The following is an 18,692-nucleotide window of genomic DNA, read 5'->3' as shown; positions in this document are numbered from 1 at the left end:
TTAAAGCATTAACAGCAGCAGTGACTAAGTCAGTAAAGCAATGGGTTTGAGCTGTTTCGTGGCAAATACCAAGGGAGCGTTTGAAATTTGTACAACATCCCCTGATCCTGAACTAACCCCATAAACAGTTTTGATTGTAATGCACAATAGCTGTCAGTGCATAGAGAGTCTTGCTACCCAAAATGCCCTTTTTATTGGTCATACACATATACACAGGTTCGGCAATCTGTACCGGGATCGTGCCCAAGGTAAAACTGATACTATCTCCTGGGTAAGCTGAAACTTTCGTGCTGGTAACACCAGTGATGGTGAAGCAACGTTTCCCTATCACAAGGGTATGGGGTGTGTACGATTGTGACTGATGAATCGGTGTCTTGTAGCATATCGGCAACATGCCAGAATCCATGAGGAAGGGCATCATCACTCTCATCTACAAGCAGAAGGGGGAGAGGGCCGAAATCAGAAATTGGCGGCCCATCTCACTGCTTAATGCTGACTACAAGATTCTGTCCAAAGTCAAAGCCAGTCGAGTCAAGTCTGCTCTGGAGTTGGTGATTCACCCTGATCAGACCTGTACTGTATCCGGCAGAAAGATCTCTGATAGTCTCGCACTACTCAGGAATACGATCGCCTATGTACGGGACAGGAGGGTGGACACCTGCCTCATCAGCCTGGATCAGGAGAAGGCTTTTGACAGGATATCGCACTCCTACATGATGGACGTGCTTTCCAAAATGGGGTTTGGGGAGGGTATCTGCAATTGGATCAAACTGCTCTACACAAACATCAGTAGTGCAGTCTCAATCAATGGGTGGGAATCGGAAAGTTTCCCGATCCAATCTGGTGTCAGACAGGGCTGTCCTCTCTCCCTCGTCTTGTTTGTTTGCTGGCTTGAACCCTTTGCTGAGTCTATTAGGAAGGATGCGAGCATAAGTGGGATGACAATCCCAGGCAGCGGAGGCACTCAGGTTAAAACCTCCCTGTACATGGATGACGTCGCCGTCTTCTGCTCGGATCCGCTGTCCGTGCGCAGACTGATGAGCATCTGCGACCAGTTCGAACTGGCCTCGGGAGCCAAGGTTAACCACAGCAAGAGCGAGGCCATGTTCTTTGGGAACTGGGCTGACCGATCCTTTGTCCCCTTCACCGTCAGGTCAGACTACCTGAAGGTGCTGGGGATATGGTTCGGAAGGGCCAGGGCGTGCACCAAAACCTGGGAGGAACGAGTAGCCAGGGTACAACACAAGCTGAGCATGTGGGAGCAGCGATCTCTCTCCATTATGGGTAAGAACCTGGTCATCAGATGCGAGGCACTCACGTTGTTGCTGTACGTGGCGCAGATCTGGCCCATACCCCACTCCTGCACCATGACGGTTACCCGAGCCATCTTCCACTTCATCTGGGGATCAAAAATGGACTGGGTCCGGAGGGACACGATGTTCAAACCTCTGAATAAGGGCGGCAAAAATGTACCCAACGTTGCCCTCATCCTGATGACTACCTTCGTGTGCGGCTGCATCAAGCTGTGTGTAGACCTCCAGTACGCAAACTCCAAGTGTCCCCGGTGTTGCGAAGGATGGGCCTGGTCACATTGCCGCGGAACGTTCCATCCAGTTGGACCGTGCCGTACCACCTATCCTTCGTGGAGCAGTTTCTGCGGAAAAACACCTTGACCACCAATCCATCAGGCAGTGGTCTGCACAGAATGTCCTCAAGGCCCTATGGGAAAAGGAGATGGTGGATCCGATTGGCTGGTTCCCCGAGCAGACCGTCAAAGTCATTTGGCGGAATGCCTCATCACCAGAACTTTCAAACAAGCACCAAGATGTAGCTTGGCTGGCGGTGAGAAGGGCCCTCGTCAGATCCTTCCTGCACACCCGAAGTCTCCCCCCCCGCACAATGCCCTCGAGGTTGCTGTGGTGGGGAAGAGACGGTTGCCCACCTCCTTCTGGAATGTGTCTTTGCAAAGCAGTTGTGGAAAGAGATGCAGTGGTTTTTGTCGAGGTTCATCCCAAGCAGCTCTGTAACACAGGAATCTGTGCTCAGGGTAGGCTGTTCCCAGGGACGCACACCGAGACAAACATCAACTGCTGCTGGAGGACTATCAATTTGATGAAAGACGCCCTTTGGTCTGCCCGAAACTCGCTGGTCTTCCAGCGGAGAGTTGTCCACGACCGAATGTTCCAGACTGGCACATTCCAAGGTCCAGGAATACATGCTGAGGGACGCACTAAAGCTTGGGGCAGCCGCAGCAAAGGCTCAATGGGGAAAGACCACTGTGTAAGGTCCCCCCACCAAGCTGAACTGAGGGGCTGGATCCATGGGAAACCCCTCGAACTGTATCGGGAAAATTTTCGTGTGCTGTAAAATGTATATGGCATGAAAAATGAAATGGGAGGGTTGTGAGGCAACTCACTCCAGAATTGAAGGAAACTGACCTCCTTTGCACTGTTTGTAATTTTTGACTTGGTGCTGTTTGGAACTGTTTGGTAATGTATTTTTCACAGATTTTTATGAATAAAGTATATTTTGAAAATTAAAAAAATGTCAGCTGTGGCTGTCTCATCTGAACCCTACCTCAGACCAGTCCGGCGGGCCCAGACTCCGTCAGTCGGAGTTTCCAGTTCCATTCCAAGTAGGTGGAGGTGCACTCATAGTTTGCGCCGCGGGGCTTTCATGTTTGATATATCTTTTCTCCCCAGGTCTATGTTATCTGTTCCCAAAGCAGTTTGTAAAGCAGTGATCAAGTCATTCAGGGCAGTATCCTGGTTAAAAACAATAAAAGGGAGACTACCTCGCACGTCTGAGGTCAGGACGGACAAGATAACATTCTTTATATCGCTGTCTTCCAGATTTGGCCGGTCATTCTGAAATGCCTGCAGCTGCCGTCCTCGGTCTATGTGGCGTGTTTGTGGGTTGATTGGTCCTAATTGTTGAACGCATACCTGCAATTCGAAATAGTCTGAGGGTTGGGATCATTCATAAGCACCTGCCCACGGGACCCCGGGTGGTATTGCTCCTTGCCCCTCATTCCCAGATCCTGGTGGTGGATTTACTCCCAGTCCCGTAGCTGGGTGCATGCTGGTGCTATGTTTTTAATCCCCTTTTTTCTCCTTTGAGCTTACGGGGCAGCTGACAATCGCCTGGGCTATCTCACTCATTCTGTTTAATCGTCATTTTGGGGCGGCACAGTGGTTAGCACCGTAGACTCACAGCTTCAGCGACCCGGGTTCAGTTCTGGGTACTGTCTGTGCGGAGTTTGCAAGTTCTCCCTGTGACTGTGTGTGTTTGCGCCGGGTGCTCCGGTTTCCTCCCACAGCCAAAGACTTGCAGGTTGATAGGTAAATTGGCCATTGTAAATTGCCCCTAGTGTAGGTAGGTGGTAGGAAAATTGAGGGAAGGTGGGGATGTGGTAGGGAGTATAGGATTAATGTAGGATTCGTAGAAATGGGTGGTTGATGGTCAGCACAGACACAAGGGCCGAAGGGCCTGTTTCAGTGCTGTATCTCTCTATGACTCTATTTCCAAAACTTCAACATTAAATTTATGCTTAATTTTCTGGTATCATTTTGTTCCATTTTCTTGCAACTTTGTTATTCCTTATCTAGAAACTTCAAAGAAACAGTTGTTACATGAGTTACAGCAATGTCTTTTACTCCTGTGATAACAGATCTTAGAAGCTTTAAAACCTGTTTTAATTGTAACTTAATGAATGCTCTGTTTTTCATTATCTGTTAGTTTCAAACATACCACCACATTCTTTTCATATTTATCTCAAGGTTTGTTTTTCACTGCCCACTTGATTTTTTTGAACGTAACCTTGGCTCGGCATGCAGGCTTTGCTGCTCAGCCTCAAGACCATGTTTAACTGAGCTTCCACATATTATAAAAGCAAAATACTGCGGATGCTGGAAATCTGAAACAAAAACAAGAAATGCTGGATTCACTCAGCAGGTCTGGCAGCATCTGTGGAAAGAGAAGCAGAGTTAACGTTTCGGGTCAGTGACCCTTCTTCGGAACTCGAAAGAGAAGCAGAGTTAACGTTTCGGGTCAGTGACCCTTCTTCGGAACGAAACGTTAACTCTGCTTCTCTTTCCACAGATGCTGCCAGACCTGCTGAGTGAATCCAGCATTTCTTGTTTTTGTTCCACATATTATAGTTACTTTAACAATATTTTAAAGCATTATTAATTATCACAATCACTTCCAATTAAACTTTTCAGACATTACATCTAGCAGTGAACTATCTTACATCTCCTTCATAGTCACATGATCCTGACTGTGAGGTGCTGGTCCATCCGGGAGAACGATGGGTGGGCACAGAGTGTGTTGTCATTTTAATGTTAATTTCACCCTCAAGCAATGAAACCACCCCCAGCAGTGAAACAAGACCTTTCAGTTAAAAATGGAGCAAATCAGGTCTGGGATTATCTGACACGTGGATGTTGAGGTGGCCTATGTTGTCAGGGCTGGTGGAACTGTCAACCTTCTGCATTTTTAGGCTGGATGTTGACTAGCCTTTGACCCCTAAGGTAAGGACTCTGGTTTCTTAAATCAAGATAGAGAGTTTACTTAGCACAGCAAGAATGTTCAAACAATTCAGCAGTAGTTACACAGCAGAGTGCAAACTGTCCTCAGTTCTTGCTTCCAGAGCTGCTGTGGAGCAGTCTTCTGTCTGGAGGTGTTCTGCTGACTGTCGGTAGTCTCTTCGGCGAATCGGTGTGTGCCCTGATGTCTCTCAGCAGCTGTCATTTATTCCACCCAGAGGGTTTCTTCATTTCATATTAGGTTACATTCCACTTTAACCCTTTTGATTGGTCAGCTATGACTCACCTATTCTGTTCTTTATTAGTTTATAACAGTTAGATTGGCCACATATGACCTCACCTTCCATATATTGATACATGCAGGAAGTATAACTATTCCCAAGCATAACCACAACTTCACTTAAAATCATTCTCCTTTAAAACATAGTGCCTTGTGCATTGCAGCAGGCCACAACTAGCATAGATTTATCCAACAGATTAAACATGGCAGCTGTTGAAACTTTAGTTCCGACAAAACAGGACAGGGCCTGACCCAGCAGTGACAGGACAGGACAGGCCCACTGGGAGGTGAGATAAAGCCGAATTAAACTCAAATGTATCATTTTCATTATTGAATTAATTTTACAATGAGACTCAGTGGATATTTCCTGTCGGGTTACCTTTCAGCTGAAGGGAGGATAAAAGTTTTCACATCACCAATCACATCAATGTTCACTATATCGAGCAGCCCTGGTAAACTTTCCTGCAAGTCCCTTTAACAGGACACTGATGAACTTTACATTCAGAAATGTAAATGTACAAGAAGTTTATAGTATAATTTAGGTGGTGGGGGGTGCAGTGGCAGGGGGTCTGTGATTACTAATCCATTTGTAAAGGGGTCCTTCAACCAAAAAATTGAGAACCACTGCTGTTGATGTACTCAATGTAATTCTATGTAACTCTATGTTATTATGTCTCTGACTCCTAGCGTAGCTAGAAAAGCTTTCCCATTAATAAAGCAATGGTGCACCATCTTTTCATAGACGTCTCAGCTTCTCTACTGGCTGCTTTTGTTTCCCTCAATTGTGGGTGATATTTGTCCCTATTCTCCTGGAATCTGAATCCACAATATTCCAAATTGGGTTCAATGTAAGACAGTTCAGGGAAGTCAAGCATCGATCACCCCTATACCTACACTGGCAGGAAAAACCCCAGACCATTCCTTAGTAAGGATTCATCTGGTTCCTCACCATGTATTGGTCAGGATACGGAAACCCAGCTTTCTTACGGTCCACTCCTGGAGACCCCACTCCCTGAACCTACAACCTTCAGCAGGGTCAGTGATGGAGTTCCACAGTGGGAATGATCCCAGAGTAACTGTCAGGATTGCACCCCCGTGGATGTTCCGGGTCATGTATTTTTAGTGATCCTGGTGTCCAACATTCACACTTCAATAAAACTGGGAATTCCTGGAAACACGTTTCAGATCCTTCTTTATCTGGAGATCAAGTGTCTGTTGTATAATTGTACCAGCAGTTAACAGGCTCCTGTGAACTCCTCCATCTGCTACTTTAATGCAGACTTTATCCAATTTATTTTAAACAGGTATATTTTAAATGAGTTAACAGCTGCCTTAAAATGGTAGACTCAGGACTGTCACACAAACACATTAACGTTTTGTAGAATAATTACCACAGTCATTTTCAGACTGGAAATTTAAACCTGCCGTTTCACTTTCAGTCAGGAACAGATCACAGTTTTACACCAATCTCTGATTTGACAGCACGTTTCCAGCATTCACCGTTGTTCTTCCTGACTCTAAACACAGTTGTAAAGGAGCCTTCTGTTCCATGCCCAGGAAGAGAGCGGCTGGGACACATTTCTTACAGGCCTCAGGATTAACCCACACGGGGACTTTTCTGTCAGTGAAGAGAGACGGGAAAGACCAAAGTGCCGTTTGTCCCTCTCAGTGTGATCCTGAAGGACTGTGTCCAGGCTGAAGTTCTGTTCCTGCCGTACGATCCTCCCCCCAGATTGTCCTTTCTGAGCTCCAGCCAGGTGATGCTAAACACTCAGGTGGGAAAGAGAAAAATCTACAACAGTGTGTTCGATACTAAGTTGATTTATTTGACATTTACCAGAATATTAAACTCCAGCCAAGTTATAGGGATTATTCACATCAGCAGAAACAAACACTAACTGTCATAATAGAAACATAGAAAAGTTATGGCACAGAAGGAGGCCATTCAGCCCATCATGTCTGCACTGACCGTGAAGAGTTATCCAGCCTAATCCCACTTTCCAGCTCTTGGTCTGTAGCCTCGTAGGTTACGGCTCCTCAATTGCATATCCAAGTATTTTTTAAATGTGATGAAGGTTGCTGCCTCGATCACCCTTTCAGACAGTGAGTTCCAGACACCAAACCCCCCAACCCTCTGGGTGAAAAGATTTCTCAACTGTCTTCCAATCCTTCTGCCAATTACTGTAAATCTATGTCCCCTGGTTATTGACCTCTCTGATAATGGAAACAGCTCCTTCCTATCCACTCTATCTCAGCCCCTCATAATTTTATATACCTCAGCCTCCTCTGTTCCAAAGAAAACAATCCTAGCCGAACCAATCTTTCCTCACAGCTAAAATTCTCCAATCCTGGCAACATCCTTGTAAATCTCCTCTGTACTCTCTCTAATGCAATCACATTCTTCCTGTAATGCGGTGACCAGAACTGCACACAGTACTCCAGCTGTGGCCTAACCAGTGTTTTATACAGTTCCAACTTAACCTCCCAGCTCTTATATCCTATGCCTCGGCCAATAAAAGCAAGCATCACATATACCTTCTTAACCACCTTATCAACCTGTCCAGCCACCTTCAGGAATTTGTGGACATGCACTCCAAGGTCTCTCTGTTCCTCTACACTTCTCAGTTTCCTCCCATTTATCGTGAATTCTCTTGTTTTGTTTGCCCTCCCAAAATGCATTACCACTGGATTGAATTCCATTTGTCATTTTCTGTCCATCTGACCAGTCCATTGATATCTTCCTGCAGTTTACAGCTTTCTTCCTCACTGTCAACCACACGGTCACTTTCTGTCTCATCTGCAAACTTCTTAATCATGTTCCTCATAGTTAAGTCTGAATCATTTACATATTCCACAAAAAGCAAGGGACCTGGTACTGAGCACTGTGGAACCCCTCTGCAAACAGGCTTCCAGTCATGATTCAGTTCCGGATGTAATTAACAGCAGTAACAGCAGAATCCATTGTACATGAACTCGCTGGTGTGTCAGCAGGTTGGATGAAGTAGTGAATCCCTTCCCACACAGGCAGCAGGTGAAAGGTCTCTCCCCAGTGTGAACTCGCAGTGTGTCAGCAAGTGGGATGACTGAGTGAATCCCTTCCCACCCACGGAGCAGGTGAACGGCTTCTCCCCAGTGTGACTGCGTTGATGAATTTCCAGCTGGGATGGGGAATTGAATCCCTTCCCAGTGTCCCCACATTTCTACGGTTTCTCCATGGTGGGGGTGTCCCTGCGTCTCTCCAGGTTGGTTGATCAGTTGAAGCCTCGTCCACACACAAAACACGTGTACGGTTTCTCCCGTTGTGAATGATGTGATGTTTTTTCAGGCTGTGTAACTGGTTAAAGCATTTTCCACAGTCAGTGCACTGGAACACTCTCACTCAGGTATGTGTGTCTCAGTAGTTTTCCAGGCACACTGATGTTTGAAATCTTTTCGTAGTCAAAATAGACAAACATTTCTCCTCCCACATTCAAAAGCTGATGATATGCAGGTCCTGATGAATCGATTGTTAGATCTGGACATGATTTTTGGCTTGATATTCCCATCTGCGAATCCTCCCATTCTTATAACCGGTAAATGGAGTTTACAAAAGTCATCACTGTCGGTCAGGATAGAAATTCACAACATTCTCCCTGCTTCCTGGCCCAGGATGGTCGTGCATGCACCCTGCCGCACATTCCCCTCCAATCTACCTCCCTTGACAGTCTCACACTGGAAATTGTTGGGCCCAACTGAGCTCAAAAGTACTCGGGATTAAACCCAGCAGCTTCCGCTTCATCTCCACTCCAGATCAAACTGATGCAATGACAAAAGACTGACGGAGGAGGTCATGGACCGACTTCTGCATCCAACACCCACCCCCAATACAAACTGGCTCTCAATTGGTCCATCTGTGTTTCTCGACTCAGTTCTGTGATCAAAGCCCGCAATGAAACAAAAGCAAAATACTGCGGATGCTGGAAATCTGAAATAAAAGGAGAAAATGCTGGAAATACTCAGCAGGTCGGGCAGCATCTGTGGAGAGAGAAATAGGGTTAATGTTTCAGGTGCACTGAGCCACCGGAGCCTGCAGCCTGGAACTTGGAGTGGGAGAAGGAGGAAGAATGAAGAGAGGCAACATAGTCCAACACTCACAGCAACCTATAATCCACCTACATTACCAGGACAGGGAGACAGAGTTTAGAAACACTCAGCAACACGACTGCAGTAAAACATCCCAGGAGGAAAAGGGGGAGCAGTGTGTGTACCTGCCCTGATATCCCCCTCCCCAGGCCTGTCAGTCAAACCCGCCACTCCTCCCAGTCCACAGCTCAGCCTAGCAGCTTCCTGCACCTTGAGCCAGGTGTGGCCCAGTCCAAGGGGAGTCTTTGTGGAACCAGGGAGGGGGGGACCTGTGCTGTGTCCCAAATGGTTACCCCCCTCCCCCAGGCCCCTTTACTCCGCCCAACCACACTTACCGACTGCAGATGGAACTAAACAGCGCGCTATCACAAATACTGCTCCACACTCCGCCTGCGCACTCGGTACTTGACCACTCACAATGCCCAGGTGTTTGATGGCAGCTGTGGACCAATAGCAAGAGGGGGCGGGACTGATGGACAAGGTTGCGGGGCCGCCCACCCTTTGCCGCGAGACCCACCCCTCACTCGCTCCGATTGGTTGGAGGACTCACAGCCCGTCCGGTCCTCCAGACTCGCCCCCTCTCTTCCTATTGGCCCCAAGCAGCCGTCAATCAGCCGGGCGGGCGGCCGGTGTGAGCTGAACATGCGCGGCCGGTAGAGTCTGAGGCAGAGACTGCGCGATTCCAGCAGGTGAGAGGGAGGCGGGTTAATAAAGCCCGGGGCTCGCAGGCTGCAGACACACCGAGTGCGGAGCCAGGAGACAATCTAAACAGGGAGATCACAACAAACAACAAGATCAACCCCCAGCCGCGGCTTCCACCGCTTCCCTCCGGCCCGAATCTCAACAAAGAGCCGAGAGCAGAGACTGTCCCAAAATCCAGGAGAGGCAGGGAGCGTCTCTAAATGGAGGAGAACTGGAGACTGGTCAGGGAGCGTCTCTAAATGGAGGAGAACTGGGGACTGGTCAGGGAGCGTCTGTAAATAGAGGAGAAATGGAGACTGGTCAGGGAGCGTCTCTAAATGGAGGAGAACTGGAGACTGGTCAGGGAGCGTCTCTAAATGGAGACTGGTCAGGGAGCGTCTCTAAATGGAGGAGAACTGGGGACTGGGCAGGGAGGGTCTGTAAATAGAGGAGAAATGGAGACTGGTCAGGGAGCGTCTCTAAATGGAGGAGAACTGGAGACTGGTTGGTGGGGGAGCTTCAGAAACACAGTGTAGGCCGTAAACCCGTTTAATAACCTACGTTATTACATTTGCATCTGTAAGGTTTTCTCCCGGTAACAGACCCAGCTCTTTTGGAGGAACTAAGGATTAATAAATTGTAACATCAAAGCCAAAAACTTTAAAGGAAACTGAGCTCAGTTATAAAGGGGCCTGGGGGAGGGGAGGGGAGGGGAGGGAGGAACCATTTGGAACACCACAGGGCAGGAGGTCCCCCACTCCCTGGTTCCACAAAGATTCCCCTTGGACTGGGCCACACCTGGGCAGGGCTGGCTCAAGGTGCAGGAAGCTGCTAGGCTGAGCTGTGGACTGGGAGGAGTGGGGGGTTTGACTGACAGGTCTGGGGAGGGGGATATCAGGGCAGGTACACACACTTTTCCTCCTGGGATGTTTTACTGGAGTCGTGTTGCTGAGTGTTTCTAAACTCTGTCTCCCTATCCCGGTAATGTCGGTAGATTGTAGGTTGCTCTGAGCGTTCAACACAAGAAATAGGAGCAGGTGCAGACCATGTGGACCATCGAGCCTGCTCCGGCACTCAAAACAATCATGGCTGATTTTAGGCTTCAACTCCACATTCCTGCCTGCTCGCCATATCACTTGATTCCCTGAGAAATCAAAAATCTGTCCATTCCAGCCTTAAATGTATTCGATGATGGAACATACACAACCCTCTGGGGTAGAGAATTCCAAAGATTCATAACCCTTTGAATGAAGTAATTTCTCCTTTATGTTGCCTGTCAGGACAGTGTGCAGCAGCATGCCTGCGTGGCCATCCTGGGTCAGGAAGCAGGAGGAGAGAATGTTCTGAATTTCAATCTGAACTGACAGTGATGGCTTTTGTAAACTCCTTTTACAGGGGTTTAGCAGGGGAGGATTTACACACAGCAAACTCAAACTAAGAGAAATGGTTGTCTCTTCTGAATTTCTATCTTAGACTGACAGTAATGGCTTTTGTAAACTTTTTTTTTGCAGGGTATTAGAAAGGGAGGATTTTCAAACAACAAGCTCAAACGAAGCATCACATCAGGATCTGACAGAGTGACTCGATTCATCAGGAACCGAATATCATTGGCCTTTGAATATGGAAGGAGAAAGGTTTGTCTGTTCTGTCTGTGGGAAAAGATTTCAGGTATCAGTGTGACTGAAAAAGCACTGAGACAGACAAAGCCCTGGTTAGACCACACCTGGAGCACTGTGTTCAGTTTTGGGCACCACTCCTTAGGAAGGATATATTGGCCTTGGAGGGAGTGCATTGCAGATTGTTACGACCGACCACTCCAGTCAAAGACCCCCAATCAAAATATATGATTCTGATTGAAGTGAGTGAACTGCACTGTTAATTCAATCCCGTCCCTCCACAGATCGCCTAACATATCATTTTAAACTTTCCAAATTAAAGAAAGACCCACCCAAATTGTACCATCTATTAATCCCCAAATGAGGCTAACCAAACCAGTTGTCTTTAAATCAACAAATTAACTGTTTAATTAGAAAAACTAAATTCTTAAACACTATGAAGATATACATAACTTTTAAAATAGAAAAAATTACAGTCCTTGCAAATTTACAGTCCAATGTTGCTTGAAGTCCTCACAGCCGTCCAATGGGGAAAAAAGGTTCTTTCACAGTAGAACAGTCCGTAGTCTAATTCCAGCAGTAAGTGATGTTTTCCTTCCGTCAGCGAACCGCAACAATTAATGACTTGCAAACATTTTTTAAATGAATCAATCTGACTTTCGAGTTTTCGAGGGATAAAAGATTGTCACAGTCTAACTTCCCTTCCTTCAGTTTAAATTATCAGAGATCTCTGTTCTGGCTTGACTCTTTTGGTAATTTTGAGAGATAATGATTAGACTAAATACTCTTCCTTCAGTTTAAATGGCTGAGAGCTCTTTTTCAGGTGCTAACACCAGCTGTCTGTCTGTGTTCTCTCTTAGAACAAACTGTCTCCAACTAAAAAGCCAGTTCCAAATTGAATTGTAACAAATGTATCACGTGATGCTCAGTCCAAGTGGCTGTATCCAAGGGAACGAGAATGTACCCTTTGAATCGCAGTCTCTGGCCGTTGCTGGGTAACCAGGATGCATTCTGTGAAGCTGGTTGATTGCTTGTCCATATGGTTGTATCCAGTGGCAACCAAAAATGCATTTTCTCTAACTCCTGAGGCTTGCTGGTTCTTAAAGCAGTACTGATCCTTTGCAAGCCTTAAAGACATGTCACATATTTCCCGGAGAGAAAAAGAACTACAGGACCATGACAAGATTTACCTGAATAATACCTGGACTCCAAGGTTTAAGTTATGAGGAGAGATTACACACGAGTCTTAACGTCATTATGGCACAGAAGGAGAACAGTTGGCCCATCGAGTCCATGCCAGCTCTCTGCACAGCAATTGCATCAGTCCCATTCCCCCGCTCTGTCCCTCTCATCCTGCAGGTTTATTTCCCTCAAGTGTCTATCCAATTTTCTTTTGAAATCATTGGTTGTCTTCACTTCCACCACCCTCCTAGGCAGTGAGTTCCAGGTCATTACCATTCGCTGTGTAAAAATGTTTTTCCTCACATCCCCCCCCCCTTTCTTTGAGGGCGGCGCAGTGGTTAGCACCGCAGCCTCACAGCTCCAGCGACCCGGGTTCAATTCTGGGTACTGCCTGTGTGGAGTTTGCAAGTTCTCCCTGTGTCTGCATGGGTTTCCTCCGGGTGCTCCGGTTTCCTCCCACAGCCAAAAGACTTGCAGGTTGATAGGTAAATTGGCCATTATAAATTGCCCCTAGTATAGGTAGGTGGTAGGGGAATATAGGGACAGGTGAGGATGTGGTAGGAATATGGGATTAGTGCAGGATTAGTATAAGTGGGTGGTTGATGTTCGGCACAGACTCGGTGGGCCGAAGGGCCTGTTTCAGTGCTGTATCTCTAAATCAAATCAAAATCTTTGGCCCAAAACCTTAAATCTGTGCTTCGTAGTCCTTATACATTCAGCTATTATAACAGCTTACCTTTGTCTATCTTATCTAAACCTGTCATGATCTTGTACACCTTTACCAGATCTCCCCTCCACCTGCTTCCCTCCAAGGAGAACAACCCCAGCTTCTTCAACCTAATCTTGTACCTAAATTCCGTCATACCTGGAGCCATTCTGGTAAATCTCCTCTGCTCCCTCTCAAGGATCCACACACCTTTCCTAAAGTGTGATGATCTGAACTGGATGCAATAATCTAGTTGTGGCTGAACCAGAGATTTATAAAGGTTCAGCATAACCTCCCTGCTTTTGTACTCAATACCTCTATTTTTGAAGCCCAAGATCTCATACACTTTGCTAACTACTCTCTCAATAGGTCCTGCCACCTTCATGGATTTATGCACATGAGCCCCCTCAGGTCCTTCCGTCCCTGCACAACTGTGCCATTAAGTAAATATTGTCTCTCCCTATCCCTTCTGCCAGAATGCATCACCTCACTATTTGGGTTTAATTCCCTGGTATTCAGAAGATTAAGGGTTGATTTGATCAAAGTTTTTAAGGTATTAATTGGAACTGATCAGGTAGATAGAGAGAAACTATTTCCACTGGTTGGGGAATCTAGGACAAAGGGACAAAGTCTAAAACCTAGAGCCAGACTTTTCAGGAGTGAAGTTAGGAAACACTTCTATGCCCAAAGGGTGGTAGAAGTTTGGAACTGTCTTCCACAAACAGCAGTTGATGCGAAATCAATGTTAATTTTAAATCTTTGTTAACCAAAGGTAATAATGGATATGGGGCAAAGGTGGGTATATAGAGTTAGGTCACAGATCAGCCATGATCTCATTGCATGGTGGAACAGGCTCGAGGAGCTAAATGGCCAATTCCTAGAATCCAAGAAACTTACAGCACAGAAGGAGGCCATTCAACCCTTTGGGCTTGTGCTGGCTCTTTGAAAGAACAGTCGTGTTTAGTCCCACACACCCACTTGTTGTTTATAAGCCTGTAAGTTCCTCATTCTCAAATACCTGTCAACTCCCTTTTAAAATGACTGATTGAATCAGGTTTCACCACCATTTCAGGTGGAGCGTTCCAGATCCCGACAGCTCTCTGTTGGTGCAGAAACTGCTGAACTCAATGTTGAGTCTGGAAGGTTGTAAAGTGTCGATTTGAAAGACGAGCTGCTGTTCCTCGAGCTCCCATTGAGGTTCATTGTAACAGTGCAGGAGGTCGAGGTCAGAGTGGGAGTGGGACGGTGAATTAAAATGGGAAGTGACCAAAAACTCAGGGTCACGCTTTCAGACTGAACGGAGGTGTTCCTCAAAGTAATCATCCAATCTGTGTTTGGTCTTCCCAATATAGAACAGAGCACATCATGAGCAGTGAATATAATCTTGTAAACTGCAAGTAAATCGTTGTTTGTTTCATCCCACAAAACTCTGAGAATAGCCCAAAGGAAGATACTTTATTTGAAGATTAAAGATTACGAAGTAAAGCAAACCGATCACCAGAATATTAAACTCCACCCCAGCAGATATAAACACACTGTCCGAATGAACATGGTTCAGTCCTTGATGTGATAAACAGCAGCAATGACAGTAGAATCCAACCCCTGCAGTCACTTGTGACCTTACTGGTGTCCCATCAGGTTAGATGACTGAGTGAATCCCTTCCCACACATGGAGCAGGTGAACAATCTCTCCACAGTGTGAATGCACTGATGAGTTCCCAGCTCAGACGGGTAGTGGATTTCCTTTTTAGTCCCCACATTTCCACGGTTTCTCCCCAATGTGACCGCACTTGTGATTCGACAGGCCAGATGATCGGCTGGAGCCTGGACCCCACACACAACACGTGTACGGTCTCTCCACACTGTGAACAGAGCTCTTTGCTTTCATGTTCAAAGATTGATGATATTCAGGTGCTGGTGAATCGAGTGATGGTGTCAGATCTTGCTGCAATGTTCAGTTTAATTTTATCTGTTACAATTCAGTGGGAGGTAAACAGTAACCTTAACAGTAACACATACCAGCACCTTCAGGCGAGGTGGTGAGAAAGCCCCTGTGTGCAGAGTCGGAATAAAATCAATGTCTATAAATCCTCTCCTAATAACCTGTAAAAGGAGTTTACAATAATTATCACTGTCAGTCCAGGATAGAAATTCAGAAGACAATTCTAATTTCTATGGAACATTTTTTCCTCTCTTGTTCCTCCAAAGCTGTAAATCCCCGTCCCACACTCTCCCTCCTCCCTGTACTGAAATCCAAACCCATTGCACCATCTGCATCATTTCTTTCCTCCACTGCCAGTTTTCTCCCTCTCTCTACTCTGGCTGGGTTCAGTTCTCCAGCCCCTGTGCGCAGAGTGATTATCAAGTCAATGATTTTCTCTCCCGGTCACTAGGATCCTGAAGCCCCGCCCACTCTCTGTTCTCGTACCTCAAATTACCAGATTCATTCAGCTCAATTTCACAACCTGTTTTTGTGGGTGTTCTCTCGCTCACTTTTTCCTGTTTTAACTTCATTTTAAAGGGTATTAGAAAGAGAGGAGTTACAGACGGGAAACTCAAATCAAGCATCACGTCAAGATCGGACAGAGGCGCTCGATTCATCAGGATCTGAACATCATCGATCTTTCACCATGGAAGCAAAAAGCCCCCTTCACAGTGGGGAGAAACTGGACACGTGTTCTGTGTATGGGCGAGGCTTCAGCGGATCTTGTGGCCTGTCGAAACACAAGTGCAGTCACACTGGGGAGAAGCCGTGGAAATGTGGGGACTGCAGGAAGGAATTCAATTACCCGTCTGAGCTGGAAACTCATCGACACAGTCACACTGGGGAGAGGCCGTTCACCTGCTCTGAATGTGGGAAAGGATTCACTCAGTCATCCAGCCTTCTGAGACACGAGCGAGTTCACACTGGGGAGTGGCCGTTCACCTGCTTTATTTGTGGGAAGGGATGCTCTAATTTCTCTTCCCTGCGGAGACACCAGAGAATTCATACTGACAAGAGAGAGTTTAAATGCTCTGACTGTGAAAACAGCTTTAAAAGCCCACGTGCACTGAGGGAGCACCAGCGAGTTCACACTGGGGAGAGGCCGTTCACCTGCTCCGTGTGTGGGAAGGGATTCACTCAGTCATCCAAGCTGCTGAGACACCAGCGACTTCACACTGGGGAGACACCGTTCACCTGCTCTTTGTGTCCAAAGGGATTTGCTAATTCATCCGACCTGCTGACACACCAGCAAGTTCACACTGGGGAATGGCCATTTACCTGCTGTGAGTGTGGGAAGGGATTCACCCGGTCATCCCACCTGCTGACACACGAGCGAGTTCACACTGGGGAGAAACCTTTTAAATGTTCAGACTGTGGGAATTGCTATAAAAGTTCTGGGGAACTGATATCCCATCAACGTGTTCACACTGATGAGAGACCGTTCAGGTGTTCTCACTGTGGGGCTGGGTTCATGCGATCAGGCAACCTCACTCTACACCAGCGCATTCACACTGGGGAGAGGCCGTTCACCTGCTCCGTGTGTGGGAAGGGATTCATTAATTCATCCAACCTGCTGACACACCAGCGAGTTCACACTGACGAGAGACCTTTTAAATGTCCCGACTGTGGGAATTGCTATAAAAGTTCCCGGGAGCTGATGATCCATCAACGTGTCCACACTGACGAGAGACCGTTCAGGTGCTCTCACTGTGGGGCTGGGTTCAAGCGATCAGGCAACCTCACCGTACACCAGCGCACTCACACTGGGGAGAGGCCGTTCACTTGCTCCATGTGTGGGAAGGGATTCACTCACTCGTCCAACCTGCTGAGACACCAGCGAGTTCACACTGACGAGAGACCTTTTTAAATACCCAGACTCTGGGAATTGCTATGAAAGTTCGGGGAACTGATCCATCAACTTGTTCACACTGACAAGACACAGTTCAGGCGCTCTCACTGCGGTACTGGGTTCAGGCGATTATTTGACCTCACTGCACACCAGAGGAAGTTCACCTGCTCCGTGTGTGGAAAGGGATTAACTCGGTCATCAAACCTGCTGGCACACTGGCGAGGTCACACTGATGAAAAACCTTTTTAAATGTCTGGACTATGGGATTTGCTATAAAAGCACCAGGGAACTCATGTCTATCAACATGTTCACACTGATGAGTTCGGGTGCTCTCACTGTGGGACTGGCTTCAGGCGATCAGACCACCAGCACACACACAGGGGAGAGTTCGTTCACCTGCTCCGTGTGTGGGAAGGGATTCACTCAGTTATCCAACCTGCTGAGACACCTGTGAGTTCACAGGTGATTACAGGGGTTGGATTCTGCTGTTATTGCTGCTGTTAATCACATCCAGGACTGAATCATGTTCATTCTGACAGTGGTGGTTTATTTCTGATGTCAGTTACCCCTCTTGGATTGAGCGTGTGCCCCACAGCATCTCTCATTCATGTGTGAATAGACCATCATGTCTGCAAACCTCATTTTCAATTTAAATCCACTCAGTAAATGTACTGAACAAAAGATGAACAATAAACAGATCACAGGCCAATCCTACAGCTCTACATTGACAGGAGAAAGTCTGTTCTTTAGTTCGAGAATGAGGCTGTTTAAGCTCTGAATGTTTGTAAGCACCAGCAGACTTGAGCTGTTTGATAGACAGGCTGTTCACAGCTGTTAACATGTCAGATATTGAAGGAATTACTCTTAAAGTAAGCTCACCAATTTATAATAAAAGCAAAATACTGCGGATGCTGGAAATCTGAAATAAAAACAAGAAATGCTGGAATCACTCAGCAGGTCTGGCAGCATCTGTGTAAAGAGAAGCAGAGTTAACGTTTCGGGTCAGTGACCCTTCTTCGGAACTGACAAATATTAGAAAAGTCACAGATTATAAGCAAGTGAGGTGGGGGTGGGGCAAGAGATAACAAAGGAGAAGGTGTAGATTGGACCAGGCCACAGAGCTGACCAAAAGGTCACGGAGCAAAGGCAAACAATATGTTAATGGTGTGTTGAAAGACAAAGCATGAGTACAGATTAGGTGTAAATACACTGAATATTGAACAGCAGCAAGTGCAAAACCAATTTATAACCTCAGACTCCGGTCCCTGCTGTAATTAATACTCAGCATCCATTAGTGCTGATTTACAGTCAATCACTGAATCGCCTGGTTAATCTTTGTTACTTGTTTTGTGAAATACTCTCCCTATTAGTGCTCAACTGCTGGATAACTCTGATTACATTTCTATATGTTTATACATGTTTATAAAGTGTCTGTGTGCCCAGATTTAACTAAGTTGTGATTTGTAACCAATAAATGATGTTTCGGGCATGACTTGTAGTCTGGTATCTTGGTGATTTGTCAAGAAAGATTTAATTCACTCATTCAGCAGCTTGAGAGGAACCAGACTGAGGTTTAATGAACATAAGAAATAGGAGCTGGAGGAGGCCATTTGGCCCTTTGAGCCTGTTCTGCCATTCACCAAGATCATGGCTGATCTTCTACCTCAACTCCACCTTCCCGCACTATCCCCGTATCCCTTAATTCACTCAGTACCCAAAAATCCA

General features: G+C 46.5%; 1 protein-coding gene across 3 annotated transcripts; it reads left to right on the top strand.

Moving 5' to 3' along the window:
• Window positions 1-9,560: 9,560 nt before the first annotated feature.
• LOC137349182 (zinc finger protein 229-like) lies at window positions 9,561-18,404 on the top strand. 3 transcript variants are annotated; one of them, XM_068014596.1, is made up of 3 exons: window positions 9,561-9,638; window positions 11,142-11,264; window positions 15,656-18,404. In XM_068014596.1, the coding sequence occupies exons 2-3, from the start codon at window positions 11,251-11,253 to the stop codon at window positions 16,983-16,985; spliced, it is 1,344 nt and encodes a 447-aa protein (XP_067870697.1). In that variant the 5' UTR covers window positions 9,561-9,638; window positions 11,142-11,250; the 3' UTR covers window positions 16,986-18,404. The 3 variants fall into 3 exon arrangements, with proteins under 3 accessions (XP_067870697.1, XP_067870698.1, XP_067870699.1); XM_068014597.1 differs by lacking the exon at window positions 9,561-9,638 and adding an exon at window positions 10,100-10,162; XM_068014598.1 differs by lacking the exons at window positions 9,561-9,638; window positions 11,142-11,264 and adding an exon at window positions 11,337-11,488.
• Window positions 18,405-18,692: the final 288 nt, after the last annotated feature.

The sequence above is a fragment of the Heterodontus francisci genome, chromosome 34 (genome assembly GCF_036365525.1).
Source record: "Heterodontus francisci isolate sHetFra1 chromosome 34, sHetFra1.hap1, whole genome shotgun sequence".
Lineage (NCBI taxonomy): Eukaryota > Metazoa > Chordata > Chondrichthyes > Heterodontiformes > Heterodontidae > Heterodontus > Heterodontus francisci.
The sequence above is the reverse complement of the archived record's forward strand: the minus strand, read 5'-3'. Positions and strand labels throughout refer to the sequence as shown.